The sequence below is a fragment of the Coregonus lavaretus genome (genome assembly GCF_964263955.1).
Source record: "Coregonus lavaretus genome assembly, chromosome: 38".
Classification (NCBI taxonomy): domain Eukaryota; kingdom Metazoa; phylum Chordata; class Actinopteri; order Salmoniformes; family Salmonidae; genus Coregonus; species Coregonus lavaretus.
This window is the reverse complement of record NC_140025.1, coordinates 14,658,918-14,678,260: the sequence shown is the minus strand read 5'-3', so window position 1 is coordinate 14,678,260 and position 19,343 is coordinate 14,658,918. Positions and strand designations below refer to the sequence as shown.

Below are 19,343 nucleotides of genomic sequence, written 5' to 3'. Positions count from 1 at the left end.
AGGCAAATGTATGCACTTTTAGTATTTTCTGTTACAGACTAAAAAACAATGTTAATAAAGTTATTCTTTGTTGTAAGTTGATCTATATTTTTCTTTTTTCTTTTTTTGTTTTCTTTAATGTTAATAAGGATACAATGTTATGCAGAGGTGTACTTATAACAATTTTATAGACAAATTATACTATTTACAGTTGCGGCGGAGAGTTGGGGGGCGCAAAATGTTTACTTCTTCCTAGGGGGGGCGTAACAGAAAATAATTGAGAAGCACTGGGCTAGACGATCTGGCCCAAGTATCATATCACGTTATTTTTCTCGTTTTTTCCCTCGATATGACAGTATTTTATGTTTTTGAATAATTAAAGTTCAACATTTGCTTTATGAGTAGTACGTGACCCTAGGGTGGCAACACATACATTCTACGTGATTTCAATGGGTCTTTCTCCATTCTGATTGTTTTATACTGTTCAATTCAACCACAAATAATTTCCTGCATTTTAATCAATTTCTGCATTTCCTGCACTCATTTGAGATAATTTCCACACTGCCATGTGTTTGATACCATTCCATTCACTCCATTCCAGCCATTATACTCCATTCCAGCCACTATTATGAGCCGTCCTCCCCTCAGCAGCCTCCACTGGAATATAAATAGTAGTGGGCACTTTGAATACAGTGTTGTTTGATATGACAACAAATGAAAATGCTAGGGAGGAGTTATTGTGACAGGGTAGGAACCAAAGTGTTGGTCATTGTTTCCTAGGAGACCCTATCTTTGGCTACATTAAATGTTTCTTCATGTTGGTAACATATTCATGCGTCGCCTGTTCCTCTTTGATTTAGAAGATACTGTTGCACAAACAACATGCTGATTTAGGCCTACACCATCACTGGTATCAGGCTGTATAGCTAGCTACGTTTGCTCTGACACAGTACATTTAATAGCTAGCTAGCTAGCCAGCTAACTAGTGATTAGCATTAGCGGCTAACACGATTTAGCTAAAACGTGCTAAGAAAAAACTAGCTGTTTGCAGATGTAAGAAACACAAACTAAGTGTAATTATAGAACGCTTGTGGATTTATATTAAGAAGCAAAGGGAAAACAACATTGTAGCATGTGCTGCATTGACCATGTAGACTGAACGCAAGTGTGTCTCGTGGTCAAGCAACAACAAATGTGCTCATTGAGTGACAGGGGGTGGGGCTAGGTCTGTGTGGAAAGCGGCATGGAGAGAGTGGAGAGGGTTGACTCAAGTAGCGGTGTAAACTATAAAAATTGATGTTACACAAGGCATATCACTAATAACAAACCAAACATTCATGCATCAATACCGGTATATAGTAAAATGCGGTATACCTCCCAACCCTACTCTATGGTATTGAATAAAGCTGATCAAACATTTGAGAGGGAGATGCAAGTCCAGCAAAGCAGAGTTCCCCCAGCCTTTGCTGTTAAGACGTGATAAGACAAAGCAGAAAACCAAATAACTGAATTAGCATGCTAACACTCATCATTGGTGCCAGAGCAGCACAGCGGGTCTCCTACAAGTCAGCCAAAACTGAGCAGGCTATAGCAATGAAGAGTGAAACTGCGGTGGAAAAAGTCACTCTATGCTATGGCCTTGTGACCAAAATCATATTACAAAATCAAAGCATGTCACTTCCTTCATGCCCCTCAAATAGAGATCATCTGGGGTAGGGTGTCACTGCCAACAACAAAGTTCAATGCACTTTGGGTTGCTAAGGACATGCATCTTTTATATGATATTTCTTGACAGCCAAGCTGGCATGGCTTCTAGAGTCAGACAGCGTCAGACAGTGGGGCTAGGTTTAGGTTGGGCCACAGGGTGTGTGTGTGAGGCAATGCCAAACACGGCTGTTAAAAACCATGCCCTCTCGCTCTCTCTGCGGGTCTCTCTCTGATAAACACATGCAAATGCAAGCGTAGTGGCATGGTGAGATGTCAGACAGAAATATCATAGAGTACACACGTTTGTGAGGGATATTCATTTCAATAGCTAAACAAAATAACCAAAATAATCCAACCGGTGCAAGACTAATGATGTCAGGGCAAGGGCACAACACAGCTTTTGGCAATAGCTAGCTAGTAAGTTAGATATGGCCAGGTCCAGAGCCTTCTTTTCTATTGTAAATAGAAAACTATGGCCAGGTCATTCCTATTGAAGCAAAGCAAAATATAGAAATTCTTAGAGCTGACATACCACAAAATAAAGAATACCTAGCTCGCAAGCTAACTGGCCAGCTAACTGTCAATGCAGCTTCGTTAGCTAGCTAGTCAGTCTGCTAGCCGGTTGGCTTACATGATTGGGTTGCTAGCTAGTCTGATTAGTCAGGCTGTATTAGACAATTAATTTGTATATACAGCCTGAAACTTTGTGTGAAAAATCTTGTAAATGTTCCTTACAAGCCGGAATGTTGAATAAAATTACATTTGAACTTACTCTACTGGTTGTCTGTGCAGGACTAAATATCCACAGGAAAGTATTGTTTAACTTACTTTTTAGCAGTAGGTAGGTACACTACCAGTCAAAAGTTTGGACACACCTACTCATTCAACAGTTTTTCTTTATTTTTACATTGTAGAATAATAGTGAAGACATGAAACTATGAAATAACATATGGAATCATGTAGTAACCAAAAAAGTGTTAAACAAATCAAAATATATTTTATATGAGATTCTTCAAATAGCCACCCTTTGCCTTGATGACAGCTTTGCACACTCTTGGCATTCTCTCAACCAGCTTCATGAGGTAGTCACCTGGAATGCATTTCAATTAACAGGTGTGCCTTCTTAAAAGTTAATTTGTGGAATTTCTTTCCTTCTTTATGCATTTGAGCCAATCAGTTGTGTTGTGACAAGGTGGTGGTGGTGGTAGTGGTGGTGGGGGGAGTATACAGAAGATAGCACTATTTGGTAAAAGACCAAGTCCATATTATGGCAAGGACAGCTCAAATAAGCAAAGAGAAACGACAGTCCATCATTACTTTAAGACATGAAAGTCAGTCAATACGGAACATTTCAAGAACTTTTAACGTTTCTTAAAATGCAGTCGCAAAAACCATCAAGCGCTATGATGAAACTGGCTCTCATGAGGATCACTGCAGGAATGGAAGAGCCAGAGTTTATTAGAGTTACCAGCCTCAGAAATTGCAGCCCAAATAAATGCTTCACAGAGTTCAAGTCACAGACACATCTCAACATCAACTGTTCAGAGGGGACTGTGTGAAACAGGCTTTTATGGTCGAATTGCTGCAAAGAAACCACTACTAAAGGACACCAATAAGAATAACAGACCTGCTTGGGCCAAGAAACCCAAGCAATGGACATTAGACCGGTGGAAATGTGTGCTTTGGTCTGGAGTTCAAATTGGAGATTTTTGTTTCCAACCGGCGTGTCTTTGAGACGGGGTATGGGTTAACGGATGATCTCTGCATGTGTAGTTCCTACCGTAAAGCATGGAGGAGGTGGTGTTATGGTGTGGGGGAGCTTTGCTGGTGACACTGTCTGTGATTTATTTAGAATTCAAGGCACACTTAACCAGCATGGCTACCACAGTATTCTGCAGCGATACGCCATCCCATCTGGTTTGTGCTTAGTGGGACTATCATTTCTTTTTCAACAGGACAATGACCCAACACACTTCCAGGCTGTGTAAGGGCTATTTTACCAAGAAGGAGAGTGATGGAGTGCTGCATCAGATGAGCTAACCTCCACAATCCTGCGACCTCAACCCAATTGAGATGGTTTGAGATGAGTCGGACGACAGAGTGAAGGAAAAGCAGCCAACAAGTGCTCAGCATATGTGGGTACTCCTTCAAGACTGTTGGAAAAGGATTCCAGGTGAAGCTGGTTGAGAGAATGCCAAGAGTGTGCAAAGCTGTCATCAATATATTTTGATTTGTTTAACACTTTTTTTGGTTACTACATGAGTCCATATGTGTTATTTCATAGTTGTGATGTCTTCAATATTATTTCTACAATGTAGAAAATAGTAAAAATAAAGAAAACCCTTGAATGAGTAGGTGTGTCCAAACTTGACTGATACTGTATATGGTTCAGTTAGGCACCTAGGTAAAATTAGTTTTATATTGGATATTCGGTTCTCTCTCATCAATAGCTATTGAACCAAGCATGCCATGAATCAGGGGAGGATGGAGAACAATCCACACATTTTGTGTTTATTTTTAATTTTTAATTAAATCTTCCAACAACAACAAAACACACAAAAAGGTGTTGATTGTTCTCTATCCTCCCGATATACAATTTCCATTGTCATGGCATGCTTGGTTCAATATCTATTCACGAGAGAAAACCGAATATCCAATATAAAACTCTTTACCTCGGTGACGAACCCAACCATATAATAATATATGTACCTACCTGCTCTCTAAATAGTCGGGTAAACAATACTTTCCTGTGGATATTTTGTCTCAAATTGAGAGCAGCTGAAGTTAAGGACAAACCACACAGACAACCGGTAGAGTAAGTTCAAATATTCATTCTGTCTTGTAAGGAACATTTACACACAAATGTTTCAGCCTGTATATACACCAATGAATTGTGTATTACAGTCTGATTAATTAGATTAGTTGCTAACTAACTAATGCACATAATTGCTAACTAACGTTAGCTAGCTAGCTTGTTTGTTTAACATCACATTCAACACAAATTAACTTGGTTAGCTAGTTGGCTAACTAGTTAGCTAGGTAAGGAACCTTGGACATATCATCCACTCAAATTCATACAATGGCATCTGACTGGTTAGCTAACTAATAACACGAAATGGGCTGATAAGTGCAGTGCAGCGATTTTCTACCGACCGTCTTGTCTGCCCCCTACCAGCTACTGTTCCCAGCTAGCACGAGCCAGGCTAGCCAGAAATTCTTCCACATTTCCATTGATTGATTAACATATTTTTCTTACCTCATCGTTCGTTTTCCATTCTTAAATAATTGATAAGCTAAGGTACTGTGTGTTACTTATACGATAAAATGGAATGAATTCCCCTGCAATGGTCGATTTAACGAGATATTTTCTCTGTAAATCCAAATTCCCTTCCACCAAGGGCCCGCCGTAAGGCTACGCAAATTGGAAAATGGGGTACCATCGCGAGATGTTGAGTTTTCTGAGGATCGGCAATATCAAACCAATCAGCGAACGATATAATATGATTGACGTAAAATTGAACTAATCATAAATAGGAACAATTTGATGGAAGTGCCTCATTGGACCATAATCGTTGATTGACAATGAATTCTGTAAAAGCGATAAAACAAAAGACCAATGGGCAGCTTAAACCAATCTCGCGGTATCAACAATTTGGGTGGACGGAGGAACTAAAGGAAAACATACAAATTTTTGTTGATGCATGTAGTTAGCTATCTATCTTTCTGCCCATTGTCTTTTAACCGAAGACCGTTAGCTAATATCATATGTCCAATATGACATGTATTTGTTTTGTAAGATATCTGCATACTCATTGACATGGTTTAACAATAGTTTTTGCAGTATAAGTTTCTACTTTCAATTCACATGTAAACAAACAGCATTGCTAGCTAGTTGCTCTTATTGCGAGTGAATTTCATCTGCATGTTGACAGTTTTTCCACCATGAAAGGGCTTTACTGTAAACTGGGTGAAACCGCTGCAGAGGCTAAATTTGTCATCCAGGAAACGGTGAGTGCCCAGCATAATAATGTAGCTATCACTTTAGTCTAGCATGCCAACAATTTTAGCAGGAAGGCTCATGGTTGGCTGTCTGACAAACTCACTGTATGTCTTTTCAATATGTCACAGAATGTACCCAGTGCCCTCGGTAGCAACCAGGTCAAAGTGCAAGTGAAGGCATGTGCCCTTAGTCCATTGGATATAAAAGTAAGTGTAAATGTGTGTTATACTCATTGTATTGTCAATGTTGACTATATAGACCTAGCAATAGCCCTACTGTCTCAGTCATAATGGACAAGACTTACTGTTGTAGCTCTCAATATGCTGCTGAAAATAAATATCAGCCAAGTTGTTTTTGTTGTTGACCAAAGTATATGTGTTGCTTTTGGTCAGGGTTGCTATAGGATAGGCCTACCTTACATGACCACACATGTATGGGCTACTTGTCACATTTCCTTACCCTCTCTCATCTGGTTAGCTCCATGAGGATCTAAAGTTGCAAACGGACCTGGTGCCAGTAGGGAGGGAGGTTGTTGGGATCGTCCTCCAAGGTAAACAGGATATCCACTTCATGGATTGTAATTTACCTTGTTTATCACTTTGATGTTTGGTACATTAATTACACAATGTACTATGTTTTTGGAGCAAACCTTTAATCTTTTGCAATGTTTTTGTTCTGTTTTCAGTTGGGCCTAAGGTTACTTTTTTCCAACCTGATGATGAAGTTGTAGGTAAATGTTACAGGTGGGATCTGAACCCGCTACATAAGGATAAATCATAGAGCTTCAAAATATCGCCTTATTTTGATGATTTTGACATTGCCAATGGCAATGTTCCCGATAACCTATTGAAAGACCCTTTCCCTTTATAATTGTTGGATATGACCATGGTGTATTTATCTAGGCTTTGCTTTTCCCTGCTTCTGAATGACAGGAATTCTGCCCTTGGATACAGAGATGTCTGGTTTGTGCGATGCCGTTGTCATCAACGAGCATCATCTTGGTATGTTGCACACATCCAAAATCCAAATGTTACGTAAGAGTACATCTATAGCATCTATTAGCATTTGTTGGTACAAATTAACAAAGTAACAAAGGGATTTGTTGGTACAAATTAAGTAATTGTTTCTTCTGCAATAAATGTGTGCCTTTTGTGTTCGCTCACCAGTGCAGAAGCCAGAGAAGTTGAGCTGGGTGGAGGCGGCAGGGGCCATTCGGGATGGACTCCGGGCCTATACAGCCCTCCACACCCTAGCCCGTATGGCATCTGGGCACACACTGCTGGTGCTGGACGGAGCCAGTGTAGGTATTTCCCCTTAGTGGCCCCTCATCTGAGCATTCAATGGCACTGTAGAAATCTATAGTTGGACATCACAAGAAGATGGCAGCAAAGAATCTTAATGGTAGCACACTATTTCTCTTTAAGAGAACAAGACTACTAACCCCTATTTTGGCTGTATTTATGCGTTTCAGCCCTTAGGAGTTCTGGCCATCCAGCTGGCCCACTACCATGGGGTTAAAGTACTGGCGTCAGCCCTGTCCTCCGAGGACCAGAAGTTCCTGGAGGAGCTTCGGCCCAGCGTTGGTGAGAACAGGGAGGGGGGCAAACGTGTGTATGTGTAAATGGAATAGCGGTGTCACAGTAGAGAAGGTGGTGGAGGTTGAGGATTGTAGATGATTGATGCAGCTAGGTAATAATGAATGCGAAGAGACAGCGTTATCACTTACCTCAACCACAAGCAAAGGCTAGCTTTTTCAAACAGAAATTTGCATCCTGTAGCACTAACTCCAAAAAGTTTTGGGACACTGTAAAGTCCATGGAGAATAAGAGCACCTCCTCCCAGCTGCCCACAGCACTGAGGCTAGGAAACACTATCACCACCGATAAATCTACAATAATCGAGAATTTCAACAAGTATTTTGCTACGGCTGGCCATGCTTTCCACCTGGCTACCACTACCCCGGCCACCAGCTCTGCACCCTCCGCTGCAACTTGCCCATGCCCCCTCCCGCTTCTCCTTCACACAAATTCAGACAGCTGATGTTCTGAAAGAGCTGCAAAATCTGGACCCCTACAAATCATCTGGGCTAGACAATCTGGACCCTTTCTTTCTAAAATTAGCAGCCGAAATTGTCGCAACCCCTATTACTAGCCTGTTCAACCTCTCTTTCGTAACGTCTGATCCCCAGAGATTGGAAAGCTGCCGCGGTCATCCCCCTCTTCAAAGGGGGTGACACTCTAGATCCAAACTGTTACAGACCTATATCCATCCTGCCCTGCCTTTCGAAAGTTTTTGAAAGCCAAGTTAACAAACAGATCACCGACCATTTCGAATCCCACCGTACCTTCTCCGCTATGCAATCCGGTTTCCGAGCTGGTCATGGGTGTACCTCAGCCACGCTCAAGGTCCTAAACGATATTATAACCGCGATCGATAATAGACAGTACTGTGCAGCCGTCTTCATCGACCTGGCCAAGGCTTTCGACTCTGTCAACCACCGCATTCTTATTGGCAGACTAAATAGCCTTGGTTTCTCAAATGACTGCCTCGCCTGGTTCACCAACTACTTCTCAGATAGAGTTCAATGTGTCAAATCGGAGGGCCTGTTGTCTGGACCTATGGCAGTCTCTATGGGGGTGCCACAGGGTTCAATTCTCGGGCCGACTCTTTTCTCTGTGTATATCAATGATGTCGCTCTTGCTGCTGGTGACTTTCAGATCCACCTCTACGCAGACGACACCATTTTGTATACATCTGGCCCTTCATTGGACACTGTGTTAACAAACCTCCAAACGAGCTTCAATGCCATACAACACTCCTTCCGTAGCCTCCAACTGCTCTTAAACACTAGTAAAACTAAATGCATGCTCTTCAATTGAACGCTGCTGGCACCCGCCCACCCGACTAGAATCACTATTCTCGCCGGGTCTGACCTAGAGTATGTGAACAACTACAAATATCTAGGTGTCTGGTTAGACTGTAAACTATCCTTCCACTCACATTAAGCATCTCCAATCCAAAGTTAAATCTAGAATCTGCTTCCTATTTCGCAACAAAGCCTCCTTCACTCATGCTGCCAAACATGCCCTCGTTAAACTGACGATCCTACCGATCCTTGACTTCGGCGATGTCATTTACAAAATAGCCTCCAACACTCTACTCAGCAAATTGGATGTAGTCTATCACAGTGCCATCCGTTTTGTCACGAAAGCCCCATATACTACCCACCACTGTGACCTGTACGCTCTTGTTGGCTGGTCCTTACTACATATTCGTCGCCAAACCCACTGGCTCCAGGTCATCTATAAATCACTGCTAGGCAAATCCCCGCCTTATCTTAGCTCATTGGTCACCATAGCAACACCCACCCGTAGTATACGCTCCAGCAGGTATATCTCACTGGTCATCCCTAAAGCCAACACCTCCTTTGGCCGCCATTCCTTCCAGTTCTCTGCTGCCAATGACTGGAATGAAGTTGGAGACTCTTATCTCCCTCACTAACTTTAAGCATCAGTTGTCAGAGCACCTTACCGATCTCTGCACCTGTACACAGCCCATCTGAAATTAGCCCACCCAACTACCTCATCCCCTTATTGTTATTTATTTTGCTAATTTGCACCCCAGTATCTCTATTTGCATATCATCTCTTGCACATCTATCATTCCAGTGTTAATTCTAAATTGTAATTATTTTGCACTATAGCCTATTTATTGCTTTACCTCCATAACTTGCTACATTTGCACACACTGTATATATATTTTCTGTTGTATTTTTGACTTTATGCTTTTTACCCCATATGTAACTCTGTGTTGTTTTTATCGCACTGCTTTGCTTTATCTTGGCCAGGTCGCAGTTGTAAATGAGAACTTGTTCTCAACTGCTTTACCTGGTTAAATAAAGGTGAAATAAAAAAACCACTCTCATCATGAAAAATACAGTAGTAAAGTACTGACAGCAACACATAGGGCCGGTTTCTCAGACACAGATTAAGCATAGTCCCGGACTGAAAAGCATGCTAGATGGAAATTCGCTGGGAAACTGGCCCGTGGTATTTAATCCTAGTAAATGCTCTCTGTTTCCTCTGTCTCATTCTCCACTTTCTTCTGACACCACTCTTACCTGTGTCACGCTTCGACTCAAATCACGCATTCTAGGAGTGCGAGAGTCTCTTGTAGGTAAGTATTGTGTGTGTGTGTCCCCTTTCAATCTGCATGCCTTTTATGTCCTTATATTCAAGCAGTTGCTATATCCACCACTCTGATGTTGCTGTGTCTCATACTGTAGATGTTTTGCCTTCCATTGGAGGACAATGGAAGTGGACTACCAAAACTGCTTCTTTATTGTTGAAACATTGTTTGGCATGTAGCCTTCATAGGTTTTCCCTGTCCTGTGTCTAGCCAGAGTGATAGGCGTGTGGGATGCCAAGGTGGACCTGGTGGATTCCTGTTTGGAAGAGACGGGCGGTCTAGGGGTGGATATTGTCATGGACTCTGGAGGTAAGAAGCCAATGTAGGGCCGTAGGTTGATGTTGTTATCCATTATGCTAGCTAGCTTTGTCTAACATGAATCATAGTGCTGTGAGTGTGTGCTTCTGTGATTTTTGTATTTTAACACAAAACAGTAAAGGTTTGTAACAGGAATAGAAGGAAAATGGATTCACTGTTGTGCCGTTGTTTTTATACCATTGACACAAGCTTAAGAGGTGTCCTTCAAAGTTATTGTGGTGATGTTGTGTGTGTTGTTCCTCCAGTGAGATTACATGAGGAGGAGCCAGAAGCCAGGCGTCTTCTGCCCTACAAGCATGACATCATCACCCTGCTCGGGGTTGGAGGTCACTGGGTTACAACTGAGCAAAATCTGCAGGTAGACTGCAGTCAAGTATTCCATCCATCCATTCGTGTTGGATTAGAGCAGCCATTTGGCAGTTCAGTTCCACTAGTCATCATATGAAAGGATTTATTCATCACTACTTGTCACACTCCATACATACAATGGGTGATTGAAATATTGTTTGTTTGTTACAGCTTATTAATGTGTGCTTTCTGAGAAGTTAAACATACTACAAAAAAACAGACCATGAACGCTGCCAATGTTATGTTGGGAGGAGTGAAGAGATCTGGGTTAGATGGTGTTTCCTGTAATAATGTGTATTTATCTCAGTCCTCCCATTGACCTTCAAGTGGATTTGCTCAAGTTTGTACACAACGTCTTTGTTTGGGTTTAATCTGAGCTCGTCTGTCTTCTGTTCCTCAGCTGGACCCTCCAGATAGCCGCAGCCTCTTCCTGAAGGCCGCCTCCCTGTCCTTCCTCAACGAGGAGGTGTGGGGGGCATCCAGCGCCCGCCAGGGGAGGTACCTCCGTATCCTTTAGCCTACCCCAGCCCCTCTGGGTCAGCCTTTGGAGAGGGCAGGAATTAAAAATCTGAAATTATTTATTTGAAATAGCCTAACTATAATTCATTGAGATGAAACACAAATATTTAAATGGCAATCTGATATAAGGGGTTGAGCAGGGATAATATAATTGCTATTATGTTACATGTTAACCTTACATGCTCCTTTTCAGACATCATGAAGGATATAGTGGAGAAGCTTTCCACTGGGACCTTAAGGTACAACAGAACTGCAATAATGAGTGTGTATGTGCAGTGGTTATACTGTACATTTGTTCTTGGTACGTTGATGAATTTGTGTTCATCCTGGTGGACAGCGCTCACTTTGCCCTCCGTCTTATGCAGGCCCCAGCTAGAGGACCCGGTGCCTTTGTACGATGCCATAGTTTCCATGGAGATGGTGCAAAAGAAACAAGTCAGGAAGAGGTTGGTGATTCAACTCTGAGGCGGACAGAGTGGTCCAGCATTCTCCTTGTTAAAGACAGGCTCCCAAATTCTGCCTCTCATATTTCCTATGTATTTGTGGCCAGTCATTCCAGTACAATGTAAATATGTGCCAAGTGTCAGTTTCTGATTTTATCAAAACATATCAAATGAGATGGATATCTAATAATGTTTGTTCCACTAAGTGTAATTACATTCAGTACATTGAGGCTGTCTTTTTATTAAAATTTAAAATCTTCAAGCATGAAGCATTTAGTAATTGTTTTACAGCCTCCAACAGAGTAACACATTAGGGTCATGTTTAGTTGGACACACTGTAGCAAAACGTTTTGCAACAGAAAACAAAACATCTGTAGCACCTTATATTAGAAAAACGTTTTCTTCCGTTTGGTGCCTTACTGAATGTGACCCAACTTGAATTCTACATAAACTGCAACTCTGCTTTTCATGTGTCATTTGTTACCAGAGAAATACTTGCTAAATTATTAATCTAAGGTGGGGAAACAGCAATGTCCTGTTTCTTGAGGCTTTCTGGGATTGGAGCGGAGATAACATTGTCCACCTATACCGCTCTCTGAGGGCATATCAGAAGTGTTGAGAGATGGATCACTTCCAAATAGTTTGTCCTTCCAGTCAACTCTCTGTCCTCAGGTGACCCTCACTGTGATTGGCCAGAGTTAACAGGTCTGCGTTCGGTACATAACGTAATAGAACGTTCAATTGAACTGAAATGGTGCTGTACTGAACGACCAGTTGAAGAAACGGGGAGGGGTTTGGTTGTCGGTTCAAAAAGCACCGCTGGCCTTTTAAATACGTCACTCATTGCTTCAAGCCACACCCTGGCACACCCACCGATTGGAGCAAACGTATCTCAGTCTGTTCAAGAACATTCAAGTAAGTTTGGGGGAAACTTGTCATTCGGTACAAACCGTTCCGCAACGCAGCAAACGTTCAAGCGACCTTAACACACCCCTGATGTCTTTGAGGTCGTTGACCTATCAATAGACAGGTTTCCATTGAACCAGGTTAATCTTTGCCACACGTAATGGAAATAGATATAGGTGTCATTTTCTAAAGCTCAGCAAAAAATGTATCCGGTCGACAGGTGAATTTCTTTTGTCGAACTTTCTTTATTGCGACAAATGATGACGTGAACTGTTTTTCTAATAAATGATGATTGCCGAAAACGTTAGGTTACGTGGGGCACGTGATGTCATCACAACCATAAGCTCCACTCTACATTTAATTCTAAACTCCTACTGCTAGCAAAATAATTTTCCAACTATTGCTAGCAAAATAATTTTCCAACTATAAAAATAGCACAAGTAGTGTGCTGACTTTCAAGAATGATTCGCCTTGCTTTTTTGGTTGGCTGGATGCAAGTTTCACCATCCAATTATTTCAGATTTACAGGAGTGAGTGCAAGTTTCAACCTGGCACGGACTTGCCTAGGCAGCGGATATTCGCATAGCACATAAGAATGATTAGAATATGGCAAATATTAGTCTATTGCATTCTATCCATGCTGGCTTTCGCGGGCTACCTGAGACATGAAACAGGTGGGAGGGCATACATGCTGTCGCCAATTTATTAATGCTCAATTTGTCTAAATGGGTAATGGAAACACTTCAACCACTACATTTTTATTAGACACAAAATAGTTAAATGGAAACGCACCCTTGCAGGCACTATCTATACTTTCTAAATGTTGACAACAAAATCACTGGACAAATTAATGGAAACATAGCTAGTGCCCTTTTGGTGGCCCACTTCCATTGATTGCACTGATAATGAAACTGACATGGTTGTCTCCTCATAGAAGCATAGCCTGTGATAGATAAATAAAGTGACCAGATCTGGAACTTCATACTGCTAAATTGTGCATGCTGTTCTGTCTGCTTGGCAACAATTGTTTCTGAAGACTCTGCAGCATTTCCTGGTTAAGACCCAGAATTCCTTGCTCCTCTCGTCGTAGACATTCCACCACCGCTAGCTGCTCCTTGAGAGACGCGTCTGCCCTCTCTGTTAGTTGGGATATCTGAAAAACATAGAGGATAAAGCCTCAACTCACTATTTCAAAACAAACTCATCGTCAGATCCTAGAATCAGCAAAAACCTGAATAAGCTTGCTCCACTCTACATCTGTAGGTGCAAGTATCTGTTCAAGTGGCCAATGGAGAATAACTGAACCCAATTAAACTAGAATGTTATGGATATAGTCATGGGTATCAAGTGCAACTCACAACTACAGTACCTTGTGTCTTCATGACTTTATTTGTACTTTTTAGCTTCGCTCTGTGCTTTTGTCTATTCTCCGCATTTCTTTCCTGCTCTCGATTTGTCTGTCTTCGTGCATTTCTTTGTCCTTCTCTGCTCTTGAATTCTGTTTTCTGCTTGACCTTCCTATATCTCATCTCTGTCCATCTTCTTCATGAGTTTCTTTGTCCTTCTCTAGTCTTGTATTCTCTTTCAGACTCAATATCTCATCTTCATCCAACCTCTGAGGCTTCAGGTGATCGGCACTGTACATACTGCCTTTTTGGTTAAGGGTGACAAAGTTTCCGACTATTCCTTTTTATATATGGACCTCCAATGTCCTTGATAATCCTGTCACCTTGACAACCCTTTTTCTTGCCATTATAGAGACTGACATCTCTCGGCTTAAGTCACACCCTCATACTTTTTCATGACACGTTTTCTGAGCGTCTATGGGTTTGCTTTTGGCTTCTTCTATGTTGGATTTCATTTTCAGGTCTTCCCTCCCCTCTTTTTCCTACGGTACCTTGTCCAGAGCTCTAGTGTTGTCAACCATCAGGTAGTGACAAAGCCTAAGGGCTGCATCAACACTCCACTCCTCTCTGTCCTGGCTCACCATTTCCCCCAAGAGTACACTCTTCCAGAAAGGGCTGAAAGACACATTCACACACTTCAAAATCATTCCAAATTTAAGCAATCTTGATCTGTGAAAAGTACACACATTTTTGGACTTTTACATTAAATACACCCATTGATTGTTGAATAATATAATTTATAAATTCCTCATGAGATTAGTTCAACTGTCATACTCCATCAGAACTCAATATAAGCTTGTTTCTTTACTCCATTGTTTGTAAACAATGTAATTGTAACACACTATACCTTAACATGATTTTGATATCATGGGATGGTCAGTTCTTAGATCCTATTTGAGGGTGGTTACATTTATCCAGCCCCACCCCTCAGCTGTTTACCCAAACAGTGGTGGGGGAGTGACTGCTTTGTTATTGTTTGAACTGCAGATTGCCCCTTTAAGAATGTTTTGCAGCTGCTGTTGATCATGTTATAAAACTGAAAGGTGATGTTTCTTACTATTGTTCTGTCCTAAGTGACAGCAGCCGGAGGGCGGTCATCAGTCTCCAGGAGGGCCCATCCAAACTAAGGGTCAAGTTTCTGTTTTAGAGAGAGAGCGCAGGTGAACTCATGGTACTGTGAATACTGGAGTCTGTCCGAGACAGCAGTAAGTTATGATGCTGCTAACACTTACGCTAAAAAGTCATTTTTCTTCAGGAAGAGTAGCTTCTGTGCCAGCTGATTGCTGTCTCTTATACAGATACACTGTTGAAGGGTACCTGGAAAACACATGAACCACAGAAAGAAAAAAAAGTAAATTGGCTCTCTATCGGTTGAAAATTAGGATAGGGACAGCGTATAGGCTAACAAATTAATAAATGTATAATAAATATTACAGCAAACATAAGGCCAAACTAACTTGAGGTGCGAGCTCTAACTTTTGAATCCATCATGCATTGATGTCAATGGAGTGCAGATCTCAAGTTAGGATTGGGACCATAAACATGTAATCGTTGCTGAAAATAACTGGTCAGTGTACAGTTTTATCCCACTAAGCTAGCCCTCCTTACCTTGGTCCACATACACCACACTGTGAGGGTTTCCAGGAGCAACAAACCCATACTCTAACAGGAGACGTTGGTTGTCATGGGGACCGTAGCAGATAAAAGCTTGCTGGAATCTCTTGCAGCCTTGGACGCTACGGATCTCATAGCACCTGCTCACATGGCTGAAGCTCGCCTTTACCTGAGGACATAGTACATTTTGATACTTCACTCTGATACCTTCAATTTGAACTGTCACCAGACAGATAGTTCTGATCTGTGAAGGTAGCGTCCGGTAACTATACTGAACAAAAATATAAACGCAACAATTTCAAAGATTTTACTGAGTTACAGTTCATATAAGGAAATCAGTCAATTGAAATAAATTCATTAGGCCCTGATCTATGGATTTCACATGAATGGGAATCTGTTGGTCACATACATAAAAAAAAAAAAGAAAGGTAGGGGCGTGGATCAGAAAACCAGTCAGTATCTGGTGTAACCACCATTTGCCTCATGCAGCGCAACATCTCCTTCGCATAGAGTTGATCAGGCTGTTGATTGTGACCTGTGGAATTGTGTCCCACTCTTCAATGGCTGCGCGAAGTTGCTGGATATTTGCGGGAACTGGAACATGCTGTCGTACACGTCGATCCAGAGCATCCCAAACATGCTCAATGGGGTGACATGTTTGGTGAGTATGCAGGCCATGGAAGAACTGGGACATCTTCAACTTCCAGCAATTGTTTACAAATCCTTGCGACATGGGGCCGTGCATTATCATGCTGAAACATGAGGTGATGGCGGCAGATGAATGGCATGACAATGGGCCTCAGAATCTCATTTACATTACATTTACATTTACGTCATTTAGCAGACGCTCTTATCCAGAGCGACTTACAAATTGGTGCATTCACCTTATAGCCAGTGGGATAACCACTTTACAATATGTTTTTTTTTGGGGGGGGGGGGGGGGGGGGGGTAGAAGGATTACTTTATCCTATCCCAGGTATTCCTTAAAGAGGTGGGGTTTCAAGTGTCTCCGGAAGGTGGTGAGTGACTCCGCTGTCCTGGCGTCGTGAGGGAGCTTGTTCCACCATTGGGGTGCCAATCTCGTCACGGTATCTCTGTACATTAAAATTGCCATAGATAAAATTCCATTGTTTTAGTTGTTTATGCTTGCCCATACCATAACCCCACCGCCACCATGGGGCACTCTGTTCACAACGTTGACATCAGCAAACCGCTCGCCCACACGACGCCATACACGTGGTCTTCGGTTGTGAGGCCGGTTGGATGTGCTGCCAAATTCTCTAAAATGACGTTGGAGGCGGCTTATGGTAGAGAAATTAACATTAAATTATCTGACAACAGCTCTGGTGGACATTCCTGCAGTCAGCATGCCAATTGCACGCTCCCTCAAAACTTGAGACATCTTTGGCATTGTGTTGTGTGACAAAACTGCACATTTTAGAGTGGCCTTTTATTGTCCCCAGCACAAGGTGAACCTGTGTAATGAACATGCTGTTTATTCAGCTTCTTGATATGCCACACCTGTCAGGTGGATGGATTATCTTGGCAAAGGAGAAATGCTCATTAACAGGGCATGTAAACAAATTAGTGCAAAACATTTGAGAGAAATAAGCTTTTTGTACGTACAGAACATTTCTGGGATCTTTTATTTCTGCTCATGAAACATGGGACCAACACTTTATAATAATAATAATAATATGATAATAATAATAATAACAATAATAATAATAATATGCCATTTAGCAGACGCTTTTATCCAAAGCGACTTACAGTCATGCGTGCATACATTTTTGTGTATGGGTGGTCCCGGGGATCGAACCCACTACCCTGGCGTTACAAGCGCCGTGCTCTACCAGCTGAGCTACAGAGGACCACACTTTACATGTTGCGTTTATTTTTGTTCAGTGTAGTTAGCTTGGAATCTAAACTGAATATTGTTACATTACACTGCTGTTTCACTTCAGTGAACGGAGCGGAATTCAGTTTGGATTCCAGGTTAGTAGCAACTAAGTTGTTCCCACATTGTAGGTGCACTCACTGCTCTCACCTGTACGGCTGGGCAGTGGTTGAGCAGATCCAGGTAGGGGGCTAAGGCGTACACATTTCTCTCCCTGGACATGTAGGGGCTGTGTTGGTGCTCCATGTACACAGTGCGTGTGTTCACACTGCACCATGCCCAGCGCAGTGCATCATACGTGAACACACTCTCCACGGGCTGACGGAAGAGAGGCTGGAGGGAGCTGAAGAAGCCCAACGAAGAGGAGTGCAGCTCCTGAACCACGGCTCTCTGCTCCAGGGCCTTCCCACTCAGACTCCTCGGCAGCAGGTTGATGACCTCATCTGAGAAGTAAGCAGGGCACGTGTATTTTTGGGGCAAGACGTCGATGTAGGGCTTCCATTCTGCACGTTGGCCAAAATGTCTCTCAGAGATGAGGAAGGCACAGAGGGCTAAAAGAGGAGACACAGGCGGTTTCCATCTAGGAGAGGATTTAACAAAACATATCAACAAACTATAAATATAAATATTTATCGATTTTTTTTAACCAGATAGCTTTATGTATTTGAACTGGACTTGAACATCAAGTTGTTCTCAGCGGAGAACGTTTTGCAATGGAAACCGTTAACTCTACAAACTCTGCAACGTGATGTAAAAGCTGTCGAGTTCCGTTTAGTTCTTAAATGGAAGTTGTAGTTAATTATTTTGAAGCAGGGTAGCAGAGAGAAATGCCTATTAACTACAACTTCCATTTAAGAGCAGCTTTTACATCAAGTTGCAGAGCATTGAGTAAACGGTTTCCACTGCAAAACATTTTTATACTGTGTGCGACTAATGAATTCACCCCTGGTGTGTGTGATGCTGTTTGCATGTGTTACCTTTCTATGTATTCACCAATGTAGCTCCTTAGAACAGTAGAGGTGGTCAAAAGGCATTTTTCAGGTAAGGAGATCACCAAATCGTCAGCCTAAAGTCAATCAGAACAAGAGTTAAGGTGTGCTGGAACCAAATTGGTATTTTAAGTAAAAAAGACAGGTATTCTCATAACCTTGATAGGCTGTAAGGTCATCAGTCCACGTCCTGTGTCTGTAAAGCAAAATAAAAGACAAAGCTGCTGGTCAGAAATGTATGAAGAACAGAGAAGACAACTCTTTATCCAGAATTTAGAGCGGTTTGGCACCTATCTTGGCTCTGAAGGATTTCTACCTGAGAAGTGTGCAGGTACTAGGAGCTTGGAGCTTAAGCCTCTCTGTTGCAGCCATCTTCTTAGAGCCACAAACTGTGGTTCATGAGATATTGTCACTGGAGAGGTAACAAACAGCACCACAAGGTAAGGCTAAGAAACAACAGTTAGGCCTACATTAACCCAATTTGAGAATTATGAGGTTGTGACTGTATTTGTTCTTAACTGACTTGCCTAGTTAAATAAAGGTACAATAAATAAAATAAAAATGATTTGCACCTGACTTAACAGTTGTTTCTCTGCACTCCCGTTTCCTCTTCTTCTTTCTCGCCCGTCTCCCATGTTGCTTCCTCCTCATGATGATGGGCTTGATGGCAAATCAGATCCATAGACATTCGTATTAACTAGCGAGCTCCCTGTGTTCTGATGTTGATAATAATCCCACTCATGCCTCTACAACTCACTGTCATGGATATGTTGTTTAACTGTAAGCATGTAGCTTTGATGTTTATGGCTAGCTAATTCTGTTGCTAAAACAGTTTTGACATTAGTAATATGTAGTATATCATCTGGCCAAGAAATACACGGCTGGCTAGCTAACTGTTTGACCAAGCAGCATGTGGTTGCGGTCATGGCTAGATGGAATACAGTTTGTCAGATTTACGTCTAAGGGTGCATTTTTCAGCATTTTAGCTAACCCTTTTCCTAACCTTAACCTAATTATCCTAACCTGCTAC

The 19,343-nt window shown here is 42.0% G+C and overlaps 4 protein-coding genes across 6 annotated transcripts in view; 2 read left to right on the top strand and 2 right to left on the bottom strand.

Moving 5' to 3' along the window:
- LOC311111950 (intersectin-1-like) overlaps window positions 1-5,024 on the bottom strand; it is a 60,531-nt gene extending 55,507 nt beyond the window's left edge. Inside the window, exon 1 of the mRNA XM_084154887.1 lies at window positions 4,943-5,024. The gene's annotated coding sequence lies outside the window, so the exon portion shown is untranslated. The remainder of the gene's footprint in view (window positions 1-4,942) is intronic.
- Window positions 1-19,343, top strand: part of LOC311111964 (uncharacterized protein) — a 426,062-nt gene that overhangs the window by 150,010 nt on the left and 256,709 nt on the right. The window lies entirely within an intron of this gene.
- LOC311111959 (quinone oxidoreductase-like protein 1) lies at window positions 4,417-13,018 on the top strand. Of its 2 annotated transcripts, XM_084154902.1 has the most exons (13): window positions 4,417-4,501; window positions 5,619-5,694; window positions 5,815-5,892; window positions 6,164-6,236; window positions 6,372-6,416; window positions 6,619-6,687; window positions 6,853-6,986; window positions 7,158-7,269; window positions 10,084-10,182; window positions 10,437-10,549; window positions 10,940-11,045; window positions 11,252-11,297; window positions 11,424-13,018. In XM_084154902.1, the coding sequence occupies exons 2-13, from the start codon at window positions 5,629-5,631 to the stop codon at window positions 11,521-11,523; spliced, it is 1,041 nt and encodes a 346-aa protein (XP_084011028.1). In that variant the 5' UTR covers window positions 4,417-4,501; window positions 5,619-5,628; the 3' UTR covers window positions 11,524-13,018. The 2 variants fall into 2 exon arrangements, with proteins under 2 accessions (XP_084011028.1, XP_084011027.1); XM_084154901.1 differs by lacking the exon at window positions 4,417-4,501 and having other exon boundaries at window positions 5,341-5,694.
- Window positions 13,095-19,055, bottom strand: LOC311111954 (SET domain-containing protein 4-like; the record flags this gene model as incomplete). The annotated part of the gene is given in 12 exon segments (XM_084154894.1): window positions 13,095-13,560; window positions 14,305-14,428; window positions 14,871-14,951; window positions 15,046-15,130; window positions 15,422-15,596; window positions 17,475-17,904; window positions 18,302-18,390; window positions 18,472-18,509; window positions 18,630-18,725; window positions 18,886-18,978; window positions 18,981-19,020; window positions 19,023-19,055. Coding segments are annotated over 12 exon segments (1,458 nt in total). The 3' UTR covers window positions 13,095-13,386.

Excerpts from the sequence above, each read along its gene's own strand:
- LOC311111959 (XM_084154902.1), top strand. The coding sequence starts at position 5,629 with ATGAAAGGGCTTTACTGTAAACTGGGTGAAACCGCTGCAGAGGCTAAA. Across the intron at positions 5,893-6,163 it reads TTAGTCCATTGGATATAAAA|CTCCATGAGGATCTAAAGTT; the intron begins GTAAGTGTAAAT and ends TCATCTGGTTAG. Across the intron at positions 7,270-10,083 it reads GGAGCTTCGGCCCAGCGTTG|CCAGAGTGATAGGCGTGTGG; the intron begins GTGAGAACAGGG and ends TCCTGTGTCTAG.